General features: G+C 42.6%; 1 protein-coding gene across 3 annotated transcripts in view; it reads right to left on the minus strand.

Annotated features, from left to right (window-relative positions):
• Positions 1–1825: 1825 nt before the first annotated feature.
• LOC142557081 (ankyrin repeat and BTB/POZ domain-containing protein 1-like) overlaps positions 1826–18227 on the minus strand; it is a 29165-nt gene continuing 12763 nt past the window's right edge. For 2 of the 3 annotated variants that reach the window (XM_075668664.1, XM_075668666.1), the window contains 5 exons: positions 17933–18048; positions 14624–14716; positions 11858–12028; positions 9834–10034; positions 1826–5125 (listed from right to left, as the gene is read on the minus strand). In XM_075668664.1, the coding sequence (XP_075524779.1) occupies positions 4919–5125; positions 9834–10034; positions 11858–12028; positions 14624–14716; positions 17933–18048 (788 nt within the window). In that variant the 3' untranslated portion in view covers positions 1826–4918. The remainder of the gene's footprint in view (positions 5126–9833; positions 10035–11857; positions 12029–14623; positions 14717–17932; positions 18049–18227) is intronic. The other variant, XM_075668665.1, reaches the window with a different exon arrangement.

Genomic DNA, 18227 nt, shown 5'->3' on the forward strand with positions numbered 1-18227 from the left:
TCTGCCACGATGCGATGCGGCACGTGAGGTGCTAACCTCACATGCTAACCTTCTCACACTATGAACAATGGTTCACAACAACGCCTCAAGCAAGCACGTCTCACTGTGTATTCTGTGTACTACTTGGACAAAAACAAGTGGTGCACGCAGGTAACGCTTAACATCAACTATCCACTCTAGTATTGCATTAAACACTGATGAACTTAAACATTCACTGTAAACATCACCACCAAATATTGTGAATCAATGTGAACTCTACAGAAGCTTTGCTTACATCGATTCCCACAGTGCATGGGATCCACATAATATTTGTATTGGGTGACCTTGCACACGTCTGAAGCTTAGAACGACAGAAAGCTGAGCTAGTTGGTAAGGATTCATAATGCGAAAAAGAGGTGAGGCTTGCAGACAGGACACAAGAGTAGAGAAGCGTTTGTGTTGTCCACTTCTCTACTCTTGTGTCCTGTCTGCACGCCTCACCTCTTTTTTGCATTATGACATCTCTGGATGCCACAAAAAAGGATTCACTAAACGCGGCGTTCCAACTGCAGCCAATTTTATCCTACTGGCACTGTAGAATTGGGGTTCTGCCTATGTGACTCTATAATGAACTACAACACAATTGCATAGGCTTCTTTTTCAGGCGTAAAACTTTAATTTTCATTTTCAGCTTGAAGAGGAGATGTTCTCACTTTTATTGGTAGATCGTTGCAATGTGTTGCAGCTTACATGCAATGCATCTTAAAGTGCTGGCGTTTGAAGCTGAAAAGGGTGTTATGTGGGATTTCTAAGCACGCTTCCGTAGTCGTAGGGTAGAGCGTCGTGCTAAGGGAGCCGGTTTCGAAACCAACAGTCGAATATGTGTTGAGGAAAGAGAATCCGAAACCAGCTGTCGGACATGGTTTTCTAAGAGAGTTGTGCGACGGCGGTTAGATAGCGGCACACCAAAGTGGGGTTAGTAGGCTAAGAACTTGCTAACCACATTAAAAGAGAATGAAGCACAAAGCTTACAAATCCGTAACACTGTGCCAAAAGCGGATACTGCAGTTTTGTAAATTGCGATGCTGAAGCATCTAAAGCAGACAAATGTGACATATATGTTTACAGCTTGCATGAAATTGTTGCAATGCTTATGAGGGCTTTGCAAAAGTTCTATTCACAAATTAGTGGGATAGTAGGTGGCACAAGTATATATGTCAGTTTTGTTTGTTTTGGATGTTTCAGTAAGTGCCATTCACAGAATTGCGATATTGTTTTGTACTGTTAAGTTACGGATCGCAAACTTGATTCTTCGGTTTTTATTATATGTATTCTGATTTTTCAGGAATTCTTGTAAAAAATGAAAGGCCTAAATAAAAAAAAAAAAAGAACACTTCCTAGTAGCATCCACTTCCAGTTGATTCTAAGATTCTAACTTTTGTTTCTTAAATGCAACAAACTTAATCAAAATCGGTGCAGTGGTTACAATGTAAAACTTCTACTTAAAGTTCCTCTATAGTGTTGCTTTATTAGCATTGACAAGTGAAGCCACTGGATGGCTAATCCATATTTCACTGATTTGTAAAATGCTGCAACCTGATCATGGAATGCTGAGGCTGCAGTTGCTGCCCAGCAATTTAAAGTTATGCTATGTTTTTGATTGAAGTGTGCAACTTAATTTTAGACAAGTCACATCGCTTTGGATATTGGATAGCATTAGCCTTTGGGAACTTCATTGTGACTGCCCTACACTTAGAAGTAAACATGTAAAAATTTATTATCTGTGTAAACAAACTTGTAGCAAAAAACACAGCTTCAAAGCATGGTTAGAAAGACCTACCACACGTCTGAAGAAAACATTTTATTAATACATTCGGTCAACAATGCACCATGCAGCCCGCGGCTGCGATATATGTACAGATCTTGTTCCACTTTCCTCTACAGAGTACAGCGGTATCACATGAGCGCAGCTTGAGATATGTTTCGCAGTGAGAGCGTTCTTGTCCCACTGGATCATAAGAAGGTTCTGATAGTTATAAAACAGGAAGCCGTTACACGTGCCCAATACTGCAGTGCAGTTGTTCAACATAGTAAGTACATATATACCTTGCATCACGGAGTGTTCACACAACATGCAAAGCTATCCCTAAAATTACACCCGTTATGAGCATAGCCATTTCTATGGCCCCTCCCACCCCCCACTCAGCAGGGAAATGTGCACCTAAACTGTCCACACCTGTCAATTACGGTTTTCATATTCAGTGATGGTACAGCATGTGTACTGTCTTAATACAATAGAATGCCCTGACCACGGACCCCTCTATGGTGAAATGATCTGTACTCGTAAAGCGAAGAACCTCGTGTGCCGCCCGGTAGAATTCCTATCTTCCATAGCTATGGCAAATGCCACTAGAGTGAAGACATTACAACAAAGTCGCCTGAGCAATCAAGGCATTCAGGAAAAGGGCAAAAGGTAGTCAGCATTGCTGAAGAGGCAAAAAAGGCAAACGTTTAGTTAACCTGATAGTGTTATAAATTAGCAACAATGTTACTACTGTGAGAGCAGTTTTCATAAGTGATAAAATGACACAGCTGTGAGAACGAAGTAGTTACACAGTCTTAGAAACTTTCGTGTGGCAATGTCACTGTTCATGTATGGTTTTATAATGTGGTAATAGCCATGCATTTGGGTTGCAAGAAATATCACTCCTTTTACTTTATGGTACATTTGGCTGGTTCCTATTGTGCTCCGGCTCATATTGCAACAATGTGGAGCCCGTTCTAGGGTGGAGCCAAAGAAAACGTGCTTCCCACTAGGGCGGATTTCTTGGAGAAGTGATCATGTGTGGCATGCGTTGGCAGCTACAAATGGTGTGTGAATTAGGCTAAATCCAGGGTTCAAAACATGGCAAAAGCCATCCTATTGCAGGATACTATATATGTTTTCTCATTTCTAGCATGTGCGACTTTCGGGAAACTTGGAGAAAAGCAGAAGTGGCACAGCGTGTTTTCTAGCTGTTTATGCACAGATGGGCATTAAAAAAATTTTTACCGATGATTATGGTACTCCCTAATGTAAAATTTGAGTGCAGCTCTATACGTGTTTTTATTTCGCAATGTACTGGCTGGCGCAGACAATCTGTCTCATGCGGCACATTGCAAACAGAACGTAGTGTGGTGTGACTGCCTTGTCAATCTGCGGATCACGAGAGGAAGCATGTGGGTGACGCATGGACGTGATTCACTGCAGCCGCCGCAGACAGACTTCCCGGACGATGCACGCTACTCTGGCGCCGTCTCGTAGCCATCATTGCCGCACTATGATTTTCTTCTCACGCTTTTGCCATACCCTTCTCCTTCGCTTTCCTCCTCGCATCTTTCATCCCCTGCTGCGCTCCGCATAAGCTCTTTCATCCTTCGCTTTGCTCGTTTGCTCGCTTACGCCGACGCCAACGCTCGTCGCAGGAACGGCCGCCTAAGAGTGGAACTCTAAAAGGCATCCACGAAGCAAACAGGAAAGTTCCATCCTGCAAGGCAGGACCTGACAGGCACACCAGCATTCATGTTTTTGAAGCTACGCCTATGTTCACACCAATGATGAGTTTGTGAGCGTCGGGAACTGGGTCAACCAAAATGGTGCCGCACAGCGACGTAAGCATCACTTCCGCACGACCAGCACATAATGGCACGATGAGGCGAGAGGAAGTCGCACCCGAGAATGATGTTGTGGGAGCATGAGAACGGCACAAAAAGCTCGATCACATAAAGCAAATCTTGGATCAAGCCTTGAACTCTTTATCGAATCTAAGCAAATCTTGAACCAGCCGAATGTGTTTTTCAAAATTTCGACTACTGGAATGTAATGCACACCGCCAGAGCATTCTGAAGCATTCGAAAGTGACCAGCTGAATGTACTGCACTAAGGCAAGTTGGTGGGCTGTCATGTGAAATGTGCCTAGCGTGCACATTCTGCAGGAACTATGTTTCCTAATCACCACTTTCGTTGGTATTTTGATGCAACATAACAATAATAGCAGGTTGTTGGACCATCTAGAAAAAAAAAAAAAATCGAGGAGAAATCATTATTTCACACCTGTCAATGCAGTTGACAACAACTTTGACTTGAAAAATATGACTGACAGGAAGTTTGCCCTTCATGTAGCTGTAGCCAGCTGGCACATGTCAGAAGTGATCGTTCCAGTACACGGGCTACAGTTTATAAATCTCTCATCCACACCTGTCCACTGTAACATGATAATTAAATTAGTGCACTGACATGGTGCATGAACTGAAGTATAGAATAATTCACATTTCTGCCACCCGGTTTGAAGACTTACAGGCCACCACATGTTCCTTAAGCATTATTATTCTGGCAGAACTGACAATGGAGCTTGGCTTGCCACATTAATTTTCAATATTCCGTCTTTAATTTTTGTACAACGTTTGATATCCCTGGTTGAGCATGACCTGCCTGTCCTTACACTCTCTCAATTTAACTCACTGCACAGCTATGATTGCTAATGTGTGAGCCTCATTTTAAGTTTCTCCACAAATTTAAGGTACAGGGTCAGTGTGCACATAACAAGAATGAAACTACAACTAGTCCATGTTTGATTACTAAGTTCTAATCAATAGTTAAAGTATTGCTTGCCTTTATGCAAAGCCAGCAGCAGTGAAATAAGCAGAACTCCCCTTCCTTGTAGTTCTGCATAGATTTTTGAGCTTCAAGTGGGAGCACTGAAAAATTGAAAGCCAGCATGCCACTGTCCACTAGATAGGTGCCAATGTATACGTGGCATAATGGAGTCCTGTTGCCCCGAGCGTGATCTAATTTAACATGCACTGCAATACATAACTGTCCATTTACGTCCTTGCAGAAAGACTTCCAGAGGCAGCATGCTGCACAAACCAGCAGCAAACCAGTGCGACCACAAATCAGCTAGGCATCTAGCCCAAGTGTCATTAGAAGGTCATCGATGAGCTTCAGCTTTTCGTTGGCATTCACAATCTCTGCAGTGCTTCTCGCATTGGCGCTGATGTAGTAGCGGATGTCGTCGATGACGGTGATGGAGTCTGTCTCTTGTCGGAGTTTCACGTCTTTTGCGTCCTCCCTGATGACCTCGTGGAATTCCGGCAGCTCAATGACCTGAAATGTGCAGATCACCATTCATCTGTCCATTTGTTTTCACAGTGGTATAAGGAGCATGTAAGCATCATGTGTTTGCTTCAAGTGCACTTATCATATGCTTAAAAAGCACTTACACAACAGACGACGATAACAAGGTTATCACCTTTATCACCTTGTTTCACTTTCCATTCGTCAATACTAATGAGGGGAAAGGGCACACAAATTCCTGTCTTTTACAGATTGTACATGCACTTGGGAAATGTGGCTAATCAGGAGCGGGGCCATATCTGGTGTGGACATAAAGCAGTGACTACGTGGAACATCTTTCCATCATATCATCTACGCAGCAGTGACGACTCCTACGAGTACGTTCACTTCACAAAGAGCAACTGGCACACACACACACCATAGTATGTAGTGTTCTGGTCACGATAACAGCATAGTCATTCTATGGCCTAGCATGTGCCAATGTATGTGCGATGCCATGCCAAAAATGTGCCATAAATGCACTCTGTGCAGTTGCTCCTTAAGGATATCATATGGTGAGTATGAGTACACCACATTCCTGTAGGTACCAATCAAGTGCTCTGGAACAGCTTCACCTGGGAGGCATTGAGGCTTTGCACCCGGCCACTATAGAGTGAAGGTGAGTGCGAGAAGGCATGCCTGCCAACTCTCCCGAATTTTCTGTAAAGCTAGTAGATTTGCAATTGCTCTACAATTTTGCTAGTGTTGCATCAATTCTTACAAAAAATATTGTGCACAAGAAAGGTTTGCTCGCCGGTCCCCATGGATGTTCTTGGAAATCTTCTGATGGTGAAAAGACACCAGAGGGACACTTGCTTGAAGCAAGTTTACTCAGACAAGTTCCTACAGAAGGCAAAATTGGCAATAGCAAAGTTGCTGCAAAAGTCACTGTTAACCTCAAAACAATGTGCTCTGCTCTCCCAAGTTTGTTGCTGCTTGTGTGCTTTGTCTAAAGGTACTTCTCTGTTAATGAAGTGTGTAGGCACCCACAAAAGGTGTATAGACAGGGAAAAAAAAAAGGAACTCATAATACTATCCCCTTTCTCCTCCTTGAGGGTCATGTCTGCATGATTTTTTTTTACAAATTTTAAAGTTCTCAGGTTGGCAGGTATGGAGAAGGTACCACAGGGAAGTGTATGCTGCAGCTATAGAGTATTGCCCTACATAACATGCAAACCTACACAGACTTGTGGCTCAGTCTCTTGCCAGAAAAGAACCATCGCAATGTGCATGTAATAAAGGCACCAGGGTAGCTATTATTAATAACAAAAGTAATGAATACCTAGAAATGCTATGCTGATAAACTTGTGAGTGTGCATCATAGATGCCATTTGGCATCAAAATGTAAATAACGCCGCCCTGTTATACAGAAAAACTTGGCAGTGTGGAAAACAATGTACACAAGTTCACTGATAGTTTCAGTTGCATTTGATCCCAACATTAACCCTTTCAGTGTTGCTTTCTTTTCTTTTTTTTTTAAAGTACATTAGGGAAGCATCTTGCTTGCCAAATGCACTTTGAGCGATTATGTGATAGAAACAGTGTGTGCAGAGATAAGCAGGTCAAAGGCCAAGGGAAGAATCAGTTATAACAAGAGCCAGGAGGTGCACGCAAAGTAAAAAAATAAGTAAATAAATTAAAGAACTAGTGGGATACAAGCTGAACTGAATGCACCAAGGCATGCTGTGATTACGTTAGAACTGCATGCATAGAATCTCTACAAGATCAGCAAATGTACGCTTCACACCGCGCATGCTACTTATCCACTACTCTACCTGCCGTGGTTGTTCAGTGGCTATAGCGTTGGGCTGTTGAGCATGACGTTGCAGGATCGAATCCCTGCCATGGCGGCCACATTTTGATGGGGGTTAAATGTGAAAACACCCATGTACTTAGATTTAGGTGCACATTAAAGAACCCCAGGTGGTCGAAATTTCCGGAGTCCTCCACTATGCCTTGCCTCACGACCAGAACGTGGTTTTGGCACGTAAAACTCCATAATTAATTAATTATCCACTACTCTAGCTCGTCATGAAGACACGGTCGCATCAAAAAAGTACACAAGTTCATTCCTGGTGGAGAGTTAATAATTATTCGAGCAACCAATAACCCAACAGCTCGTGCACAACATTATGAAGGTGCGACGTAAACCTGTGCAGCGCTTCCCGACACACTAGCCATTGTTTTCACTGCAACGCAGTGCCATCGTCGTACTGCACGCTCCTGATGGGTGATGTGTTTTAAGAGGAAGCTTTAGCTCGGGGGCTCCTATCTATATACATGGGAAGAGAGAAATAATTTTTCTCTGCGACCACTGCACCAAGTTTGATGAAGTTTGTTGCATTTGAAAGAAAAGTAGCAATTTGTTGCAAATTGTTGAAAAAATTTTCAACTTACGTCGCAAATTTTTTAATACGAATTGATGAAAATCGCAAATTTTTCAGAAAACAAGACTATGAAGTTTACAATTCTGTAACAGCAATGAAAAACAATATCAAAATTCTGTAAATTATGTCTAACAGTACAATCTAAAGCGGACTAATTGATGTATTATATGCGGCTCTCGGATAGACCACTAATATGTGAGTAGGACTTTGCAATGCCCTTGCAAACAATGTAACAAATTCACTTAAGATGTAAATTGATGAATCAAATTCGTTGGCTTTGGATGCTTTAACGGATGCAGTTTACAGAACTTCGATATCTGTTCTTAGTGCAGAGATATGAATTTGTAAACTTCATGCTTCCATTTTTTTTCAATCTTACCAATTTTGGAAAGTTCCCTTCAAAAAATTCAGGGCCCTAAATGAAAATTCCGCTTCCAACATTCACTAGAATTTAACATTCTCTCCCAAATGCAACACATTTCATTAAAATCAGCCCAGAGGTTATCCCAGAAAAGTGTTTCTGTATTTTACATGTACACTGGCCTCTCTTTAAACAGAACCTTAAGGGACCAGGGAAATTGGTTCTGTTTATCAGCAGTTCCATTTACTGAGAGATAAAGCTGAATAAAATTGCATGAATAGAATTCCAACCGACCATGAGGACGGTGTTCCGTTTAAGAGGCAGTTCCATTTAAGCGATTTCCGTTCATCAAGATTCCACTGTATCTGAATAGGCAACATTGCAGTTGGGCCCAAGCTAAAGCTTCCCCTTAGGGGGGGATGCTGGGTTAAAATCGCAATTCTCACATTTACGCATGTTCTAATTTGGTTTATTTTGGATTCCTAGACATATAATGAAGCTCATCACCAAGTTTGGTTGCAATATGCGCCATAGAAAAGAAGAAAACGAGTTATGTTCTCGTGATGGTGGCGTGCTTGCTGTTGAGAGCACGGCCGCTGAGCAGGCAAGGAACTTAACACGGATTGAATGACCGCGTTAGAAATTTTGGTTCTCGCGCAATTTAATCACGGGAGACCTTGCATTGAGGTTACAACAGACTGCAAAGTAAAAACTAAGAAAATAAAGGCATAATTCTGGCTGTCGCACCCTTGTCTGATATCTCAGACAAGGGCACTAGACTGCTCTAAAGTTGGAAAATTAAAAAAAAAAATAAAATAAAAAACCCTCAGTTCCCTTTCACTCTGTGAAGAAGGATGACTAGCGAAGCTATGTATGTGGGTGCCGTAATGGCGAACTGCACCTCCGCCACCGGTCAGCCCGGCATTTCACTATCTTTGGTATCAGCTCACACATTCTCTTAATGCCTGCATCACCTCTGCTGTGGCTTGGTGCGGCATTGCACTATCTCCGGGATTTTTTCTACACGCAGACGTGATAGTGGGGAAAGTAGTCCTTAACAGCTTCGCTGTAAAAAGTGACGATGACTTGAAGCAGTTGCCGCAGAGCAGGTTTGGACTGAAGAGGAGGGTCTAACCTATGGAGCAGGGCACTTTGATTAATTATTTTTGGTCTTAAAACAAAATTGCATGTTCTGGAGTCTTTGAGCTCATTTCTCTCAGTTTGCACTTTTGGGCCGAACAAAACATTTAGAACAACTATCACTTCCAAACTGCTCCACCAAAACCTGCTTTCAGAGTAGTTTCTGGGCTGAAATTTTGTCAGGAACGAGATTAAGTATTTTTTATATTTCTAAATACTTATTAACCAAAATTATGATTACATACCTAACATATAATGACAACAAAAATTTGAATTTAGCCTCAAGTTGATGATAATGTTACAGAAATGTAAGGAAAACACTCGACCAGCCCTATCCTGCGCTATAACCCTCCCAGAAGGTATCTAACAAAAACAACCAGTGTGTCTCCATTACTTCCGAAATGATAGTTTTCCTAAGGTGGGGACATGCTTAACAGGTCCATATGACAGCGATAACTTCTCTATTTGATCTGTATTAAAGGAATTTAGAATATGTACTTGAAACAAGAACATACATAAAACCTCTAAACGTTTACAAATATATGTGTAACAGTTCAAAAGTTAATTTTCAGCCCCACATCCTCCCTTAAATCAGAATCTTGAGCCATCAATTTCTGCGTAGCATGTGGTATTATACGTTAAGAATTACAGGGTTAATGCGTCTATTTCCACTAAAAAAGAAATCACATGGAATGATATCGCACTTAAAACATGATTAAGTAACTCAAGCATAGGTTGCACGCAGCAACAAGACCACTTGATGGCGAGCCATTTGGATGAATAATGAAGAACTGGCCACTTCTGTGCTCACCTTGGCGAGATGCTTGGCCATGAATTCTATGCACTGGTTTTCGAGCCTTGGCAGGTGGAAGAGGCGCGACGCTCGCAGAGTATTGCAGACGCTTTCCACGTCGAGCATGCGTGCTATCGATGCCCCGCACTGCCGCTTCAGGTCTGGCAGCAGGTACACGTCGGCGGCGCACAGGACCTCCCAGACATTGTCTGCGCTGAGCTGCAGCGGCAGTTAAAGAAGTCGTGCACCATCAGTGTTGTTCCCCACTCACATGGCTGCCCCAACGTCTACAGACTGACCACGAGTAACAGAAAGCATTCACGTTTGTCGGTGCAAAAATACTTGCTGCACCTTCTCATTGCTGCTTTCCTTAAAACACTCAAGAACGGTGAATTTATTGTTCTCTGCGGACTTCTGTAGGATGTTCGAAACCCAAGAAAGTTACAGAGCACGAAAACTACAGAACGTGTTTCAAGTTTTTGACCGGTTCCGTCAGCATCAAATTAATGACCAAATGCAGTGGTTGTACTCAAAGTTTGCGCTTAGTGTACACAGCTCACAAGTGGCAAGCAGCGTAAAGTGCATTCGTTATGAAACTACCAAGAGAAGTATTGTAAAGTGCCTGATATGCACAGCTTCCAGAAATGGTCACAGTGTTGCTCATGTGTACTACAGTGGGCTGACCAACCCAGATGTAAGTGGCATCACGTGACCACCGGCCACCTCCACTTTATACAATGCATGGAGGAGTCCCACTCAAAATGTACAAAACTGTGCTCGACGTTGCGCCCATATGATATTTGTTGCACTAAAGGATGGTGTAATTCTTGATTTGTTGCGCGCTCAAAAAATTTAGGACTCGCACTGCTGTTATGCAGTCAGCAGCTATATAATAAACAAAAAAATGACAGACAGATATTGTGTCAGTACTACTACTTTAAAAGGACACTTAAGATCGATACCAAAATAACTTAAACTAGGACAGTGTTCTTTAAAGCCCATATTATCATTCTTTTCACAGAAAACAATTGATGATTACTGGAGAAAATGAAGGCCAATGTTCCTTTCCTTGAGTTTCATGCCAACGTCTCAACACTTGCTACGTCATTATGGCCTAATGAACTTTGTACGTCCTTGTAGCTGGGCCGTTTAGGCAAAAAAAAAAAATTTTTTTCGAAACTTGCTAGGCTGAGTTTTGTTTCCTTTGAAATGCGATGCAGTCCTTCTTTGCCAATAAAGAATTAACTAGAACCAAGTAGACACCATCAAAAGCCATCACGTCAAGGTAGACTGGTGTGGGAACTTTAGGGTGCCACTGCTACTGATATTTTGTATGGGTATGGGTATATTTTGTAATTTTTATTTTGTATGTATGGGCTTATCAGTAGGTCATCTTTTAATCTGTAGTGTTGTATGCACGACATCAACATTGCAGGCAGAGACAACACACAGTGCTGTGCATTGTTTCATGCGGCTTCTATGTTTGCATCTTGTATTGGTGTCTTTTCTGGCTTGCTAAACCCCCTGTCTTAGTAAGAGTGGCTGTTTCACCACCGCAGAAGCTCAATTTCCTAATGCAGTTTAGCCAAACATTCTTCCTTTAGTGTCTATTCAACTGCACAACGCCGAGACACCATTCCGCATTGAGGAAAGCTAGAAAAACTTGTCCAGACTTATTTCTGGTGAATGAGAGTGCATTCACTAGAGAGAGAGAGAGAGAGAGAGAGAGAGAGAGAGAGAGGGCAAAGAAAGAAAGAAAGAAAGAAATGTTTGTCCAGTAAAAATTTATATAGCAATTGGTTTGCTGAACTACTGACAAGTGAAAAGTTGCTTCAACATATAAAAAATGCTACTGTGGGCATTGCGTCAAGTTTCCTGCACTTCAATCAGAATTTTGAGCCAACAAACTCAGTGCAGCAAAAACAATACGTTCGGCTTTGTTGGGTTCAAGTAACGCATGGAAGCTAGTTAGGTAAAGAGCTTTCAGAAAAATTAAGAAGTGCTGAAAACCGTGAATGCTTCAGCCATCTTCCGTTACTCACCATGTCATCCATGCCACTGTAAATGTGATGCAGTATGCAACTAAACACATCGGGTGTGACTTGCTGCAGTTCTATCACTGGAAACTGCCAACCACTGCTCGGTCGGCTGGCCTCTGTGAAGTGGTCCTCTAGGAGGGCACGGAAGTATTCGCTACGGTTGCACAGGAACACCTGTGAAAAAGACATTGGGCATGTTCAAATTCTGGGCCCACATTGGAGACAGTCTACGTTGAGTGTTAAAAAGACAGCTTCGAGCCCAAGTGATTTAACACGACTGGAAGATGTCTCTGCAACTTGACGCCACCTCGTGTTGTCAAGACAACAGCTAGGAAAAGCAGATAATATTGCTGTATTTTAATACTTTGCATTTGCAAAGTGGCGCAAGAAGTGCTGGCGGCCATGTGCTCCGAGGGGCATGTTTCAATTCCTGAGCACCGTACTGGGACTTAGGTGCATGTTAAGGAACTCGTGGTGGTCAAATATATTCGAGAGGCCCACAATTATGGCATCCCATGTACTGCTATGGGACATTAAACCCCACGATTTGATTAGTACCATTTGAAAATAGACATTCGACCAAGCTCAAGGTGCCTGCATCCAGTGCAGTGCTAACAATAACGAATGATCTCCGCAATTCAATCAGTGCAAGGCGTGGGTGAAACTACAAGAACTACAACTTATTTTCCAGAGTAACTCCATCACTAAGTTTCACGTCCTTGTGTGGAACTGGTGAGCATTGTCCATTCTTGGAACAGGCGAAATATTCTCTAAAAGTTAGTTCCTGGTGGAGCGCTGCACAAAAAACCTATGAAGTGTTGTTCATTGCCAAAAGAACATTAACAGGAGTCATCTCCCTTGCTGTATTGAGTATGACTTTGATTTCACATTTGGTTGAAGATCATGCACTTTGAGAGTGCTCAGAATTTTTTTTTTTTGTTAAATCATGGACTGCATCAACATTGTAAATGAGAAACTGCTTAAACTCTGGCCTGCACAGGCTTTAGCTGGACTATGAAGCTGACTAATTAGAGAATGTCTTAGTTAATTAATCAACTTCTCAATTCTTATAATCAGATGAAAAATGTCAATGAGAAGATTGTAGAGCAACATGAGAAACTCTCGATACAGCTTTCTGTTGCTCAATATGTGCTACATAAAAGTGTTTTTCCGAGTGTGAAAGAAGCCCTTGAATTCATGCAAAATTGCCATGTGGCTGGCCGCTCCAGGCACTTTGCATGTATTCGCGGGCTTCTTTCAGGCACGGAAAGACACTTTTATGTGACGCATATTGAGCAACGGAAAGCTGTATCGGGAGTTTCTCATGTTGCTCTACAATTTTCTCATTGACACTTTCCATCTAATTATAATAATTGATAAGTTGATTAATTAAGGCAAATTATCTGATTAGATGGAATGCAAGAAATAACCTGAGTGTCTCCAAGGGACAGCAAACAACATTACCTTGGTTCTGTCCAGCTATATAGCATTTGCATATATTTAAAGTTTGGTTCAAGTTAAATGAAACACCCTGTATATGTGTCTGTAGTTTGGGTTAAGTCTGACAGCAGCTGTACATATACTAAGCATGAAAGGGAAAATGGTCATCCACCTGAATGTAGCACAAAGCTATAAACGAAACCCATATGGGTTTCTCAGAGAGAAAGTTCTGCAGTTGACAAGGAATTATTCCTGGTACGGGACTCCAGACAAGGATGAATTTTTACTTAAGTGTGAAGCATTTTTTTTTCTGAGAAACATTCTTGGCCTCGGCTATGTGCTACACTCGGGTGAATGACAATCTTTCCTTTAATTAATTTTTCTCCACTTTGCTGGCTTCCACAGAAGGGATATGCCATGTTCTAAACATATTAACTGTAAACTGAACAAAGTCCAAGTACTCAAGAATGCAGATAAGCATGTACAGAGTTGACAAACGTATCAGGGCAGGCGATGACGGCAATGTTGTGGGTAAGGTTGTTCCGGTGAATGGTTGCTCAGAAGAACAGTTATCTTCTCAAAAAGAAAAAAAGTCACAGTTTCGCCCGACAGACGAAGCATTGATTGGGATAAAAAATGATTACACAGCTATACGAAGTAAGGTTGGTCGTTTTATCAGCTGCACAAACTGATGTAAGCATTTGCTTACTAACTAAATGAACAACTCTTGCACACACAGGCCAATCATGAACACATCTCACTTTATGACCGCGGACACTCACTGTCAGAATGCTGGCCTGATGAAGAGCGCCAGCATCGACAAGCAAATTCTCCTTTGTGCTGCCTTTCACTTTAACACGAGCTAGGTGAGTGAGAACACAACACACACACAGCCATTAGCTATATCTGGTTGGCTAGCCTTTGAACCCAGTGCAGATTGCCTTCAAGATACGATGCAATCAGCCATCGCAGTTGGAGTAGAAGAGGAAATGTGCGCTAACTCCCTCGCCCCCTTTTATGGTGCACACTCTACCCGCCTTCCTCCCTTGCAAGCGTGAGAAAACACCACTGCATCAAGCCACCATACTTCTCAGTTCACCCTCGCAAGGTTTCGCTCGCACCTACAGCATACAGAACGTGGCCGTGATTTTTATCGCCCTTGGACTTTATACAGGACATCACGGTGATGGCGATGGTGGCAACGACGGCTGAAATTCACCTGGAGTGTCCATGTTGTTGCTATTGCAATGAAGTGGTAGTAGTATCAATCCCCATGAATTGTTTTTGATGCATAAGAGACAATGCTGTTGGAGGAGGCTGGAATGTCACCTTGTGGCAAAGGAAATGCCTGCCATCCACGCTGATGCAGATGTCGGCATGGTTGCCATCTTCAGAAAGGCATGAGATGTGAGCAGAAGCAATCTGGAACAAGCAAACAGTTGCGCACACTTTAGCTGTCAAAGGGATCGAGTTACAATAACAGAATGCAGCCTGTTTATGGGAAAGCTGGTAGCTGTTCGAGAGTGCAAAAGTTAGGTGAGATGGTTATTCAATGCAGCAAGCAATGCTGACGACAAGACCATAATCCTGTAGTTGTCTTTTTCCAGTGTCTTTGTTGCTTGCTGTGTTGGTAGCAACGACATTCTTCCAAACAGCAACTCTGTCTTTTCGTTGTAGTCAGAGCAAGCATGCCTATTACTGCTTATGTGTCTGACATCCATGCATTTTATATTGTGGATGATTTTAGGTTATGCTAATGGCTATTAGCATAAATGACGCTGGATCTGAAACCAAAGAATTATATTGAATGACTGCTAATCATGCTTGTCATTCTCAATGTTGCTAAGCTTCTCTGCTCCTTGAGAGCAAGTTTGGCTAAGAGCAGTTTGCTTTGAAGTTGCTTGTCTTCAGCCTGCATGCCACCATCACTTCACAACATGAAGGAGCATCGACATTACATTTTCAAGTTTTCCCCTTCTTTCCACTGAATGTAGGTCGAACCCTCCAAGCTTCAGAAAATATAATGGAAAGAATCTGAGTCATCTAAATAATTTATTATAATACTTGTTTCTACAAACGAGCTTTTGGTTTCAGCACCTAGGTTGTAGATATGTCACAATGATTAGCCCGCTTGGTTTGTGCAATTACTGTGGCTGCCATGCTTGACCACAGCCAGCATAAGCACATGCAGCACTCTTATTTATAGCCTATAGGTATGTACTGGCTGCCGTCTTGCAAAGCAGACAACTCGGCTTACTAGTTATGTGCCGCATTAGCATTCTTAGGGTACTTCAACTTTCCGGAGGCGAAGTACATTTGTATGTATGTATCTAACCGTTTTCCCATTAACCTGGGTCACTGTGTAGCCCATGGTCGAATGGTACCTGAAGGACAGCAACCCGATGCTTTGGCAGGCGGCACCACAAATGCATTGAATGTGTGCCGCTTTTCAATGGTCGCGCCATTTGATTGTCGCGTCTTTCACGACAATGCTTCTGCGAGCTCCGTCGTGAATGCACTGAGTATGTGTCACTGGGTGTGCAGCAGGTGAGGGAATGATTCTCAGTGTTCCTGCGCACTGGCACGCCACGCTTCTAGTCTCGGAGGCCATGCGTGAACTTCTCAGCAGCACCACTAGATGGTGCAGCGTGTCTAGAGAGAAGCGCGAGAGAGAGGAGCTCGGCTGCTGCATGATGCATGCCAGAGGCCATGTGCAGGCACCAATAGATGGCACCAAGTGCTCTTAAGGAAGCGCGATAGAAGTCCCACTGCAGTACAGGCCTCATACATAACTCGTTCTGACAGTGGTGATATGTTCTGTCACTATATTGATTCAATGCTAAACGCATTACCGTCAACAGTCATTGAGAGATGGGTTGTGCCGAATTTGTGTATAAGCCATATTACGAATAGAACTGATTATTTATTGGAATGATTTAGGAGCACAATTGCGTGGCTCATGGCCTCAGACTGCCATGTCTTCTGTTAGCCAGTGTGGCTTGGCTTGGTTTGGCTGGTCTGAGAGACATATCACATTCTTTACAAACTGAGTCTGACGACGGGCTTGATTACACGACCAGACTTTGTTGTTATGGGACTCTGTGTCACACGACCTGGCTTGGTAGGCTTGGTTGTCAGTGTTGCTAGTTGGTTGTTGCCTAGGCGAGTGAAGGTTGAAATTCTGAGTGCAGCTTCTGTTTCATTTGGTTAAACTTGTACCTTTCGTACGCATGATTAACCTTAGGGTTGAAGTCTCTTTTTAAACTTGCGCTTGACTGCTCCTAGATCTTTCTTTCCTGCTTCACTTAGTGGGAGTGTCCGGAGCAGTTTCTGTGCGTCAGGCCCGATCACCGTCATCAAGTTCGCTACATGAACTTCCAGAAGCTTCTTGCAGAATTGTACTGCACAGACATACTACTCATAGCTTTGTAGCCAGTCTTTCCATGCGTTAGGTGCTTGGGATAGCATGTCAAGCAGCTTTGGAGCCTTTGGACACCCGCCACCTCTGTGGGACTCCAGTTGGAAATCACTTTGGTTTGGTTTTGAAATCACTTTTCGCTGCCACTATTTCCTCGTCTTCGAAACGTTGTGTCTGCTGTCCAGCGCCACTTTTCTTTTGGCTGTCTTCTTCTTGCAACCTCTCTTCGCCCACCATGTATGACGAATAGAGCTGGTTATTTATTGGTACGATTTAGAAGTAAAAGTGTGTGGCTAACAGCTGCAAACTGCCATGTCGACGGTTTGGCCTGTGTTTGTGGCAGCTGTTTTCTAACATAATCTGCTTCTTTTCTTCCATGCACCACTTCTGCATTGTGTATTTTCAAGCTGAACCGAGCTTCCTGAAGCTAACTTGCACAACATTTTTGCAGTTGTTTTCCCTGTGACAAGTTTAACTTCCCTGTGCAATTACTCAGCCTTCAAAGATTCAAATAAAACTCAAGTGTGCAGGACATCAAAAACTAATTACAGACAGGAACAGTAACGAGACATCATCATTGAAATTTAGTGATATCGATAAACTGATAAAGCAAACTTTGCGTCCCTGAATTCTTTGGCTTCAAGTAATTATGCCAGCTTTCAAGAAATATTGAGTGACCTTGTGCTCTGATAGGTCTGCAATCAGGAACACAGAACATTTCTCAACAATGTTCACTAATTATCAATTAATTGTCAGCAAAGCTTGTTGCACCAAATGAAAATGAAAATGGCCACGTAAGGTCCCAGTAAAAAGAACATATTCAATCAAATTGGTTCATGCCAATGTTGGCCTGAACTGTTTTCACTGGCTTTGAATTGTGTTCCAAGGTGCAAACAAGTTGGATGCACTGGACTGTGTTGACTGGGGTGTGCTGGTTAGTGATACAAATAAGTGCGTTCTTGATAGGCTTATTAGTCAAGCAGTAGTTGAGACGGAATGTGTAAACTGAGCATAGCTGAAATACAAAGAAAGAAAGCAATAAACTGGACTTTCAACTGAATCTTTGCTTGAAACAAGCAGGTGCCTTGCTGTGTCCGGCATCACTTTATTTTCTGATATTAAAGCATGCAATGTTCCCCAAGGTTTGGTTATTGCGTTGTGTTTGTCCTCCTGCTAGTTCGCGCATTCTTTGCGTGAACAGCTGCAAAAACAGTTGTTACCTCCGATGCAAGCTCAATGGGTAACGTGGCAAAGTCCCTCTGAAGCTGCTCCCTGTAATGGGTTGGTTCGAGCAAGATTGCCTCACTCTCTGGCGAATGATGGCTCCTCTGGTTTCCTGCATAAAATTTGATGTCAATACAATGCTTCAAAAGTGATAGGATTAAGCGCAGATTTTCTTGCACATGAAATGGTACATAAATTAAAAGTGCTTCAGAACGAAGTTGGGTGTGGACTACTATGTACGTGTTGCCTTCAGCAGGTGCTTTTGCAGCAATGCTGGGCACATTGCGGAAA

The sequence above is a fragment of the Dermacentor variabilis genome, chromosome 9, assembly GCF_050947875.1.
Source record: "Dermacentor variabilis isolate Ectoservices chromosome 9, ASM5094787v1, whole genome shotgun sequence".
In the NCBI taxonomy this organism is placed as follows: domain Eukaryota; kingdom Metazoa; phylum Arthropoda; class Arachnida; order Ixodida; family Ixodidae; genus Dermacentor; species Dermacentor variabilis.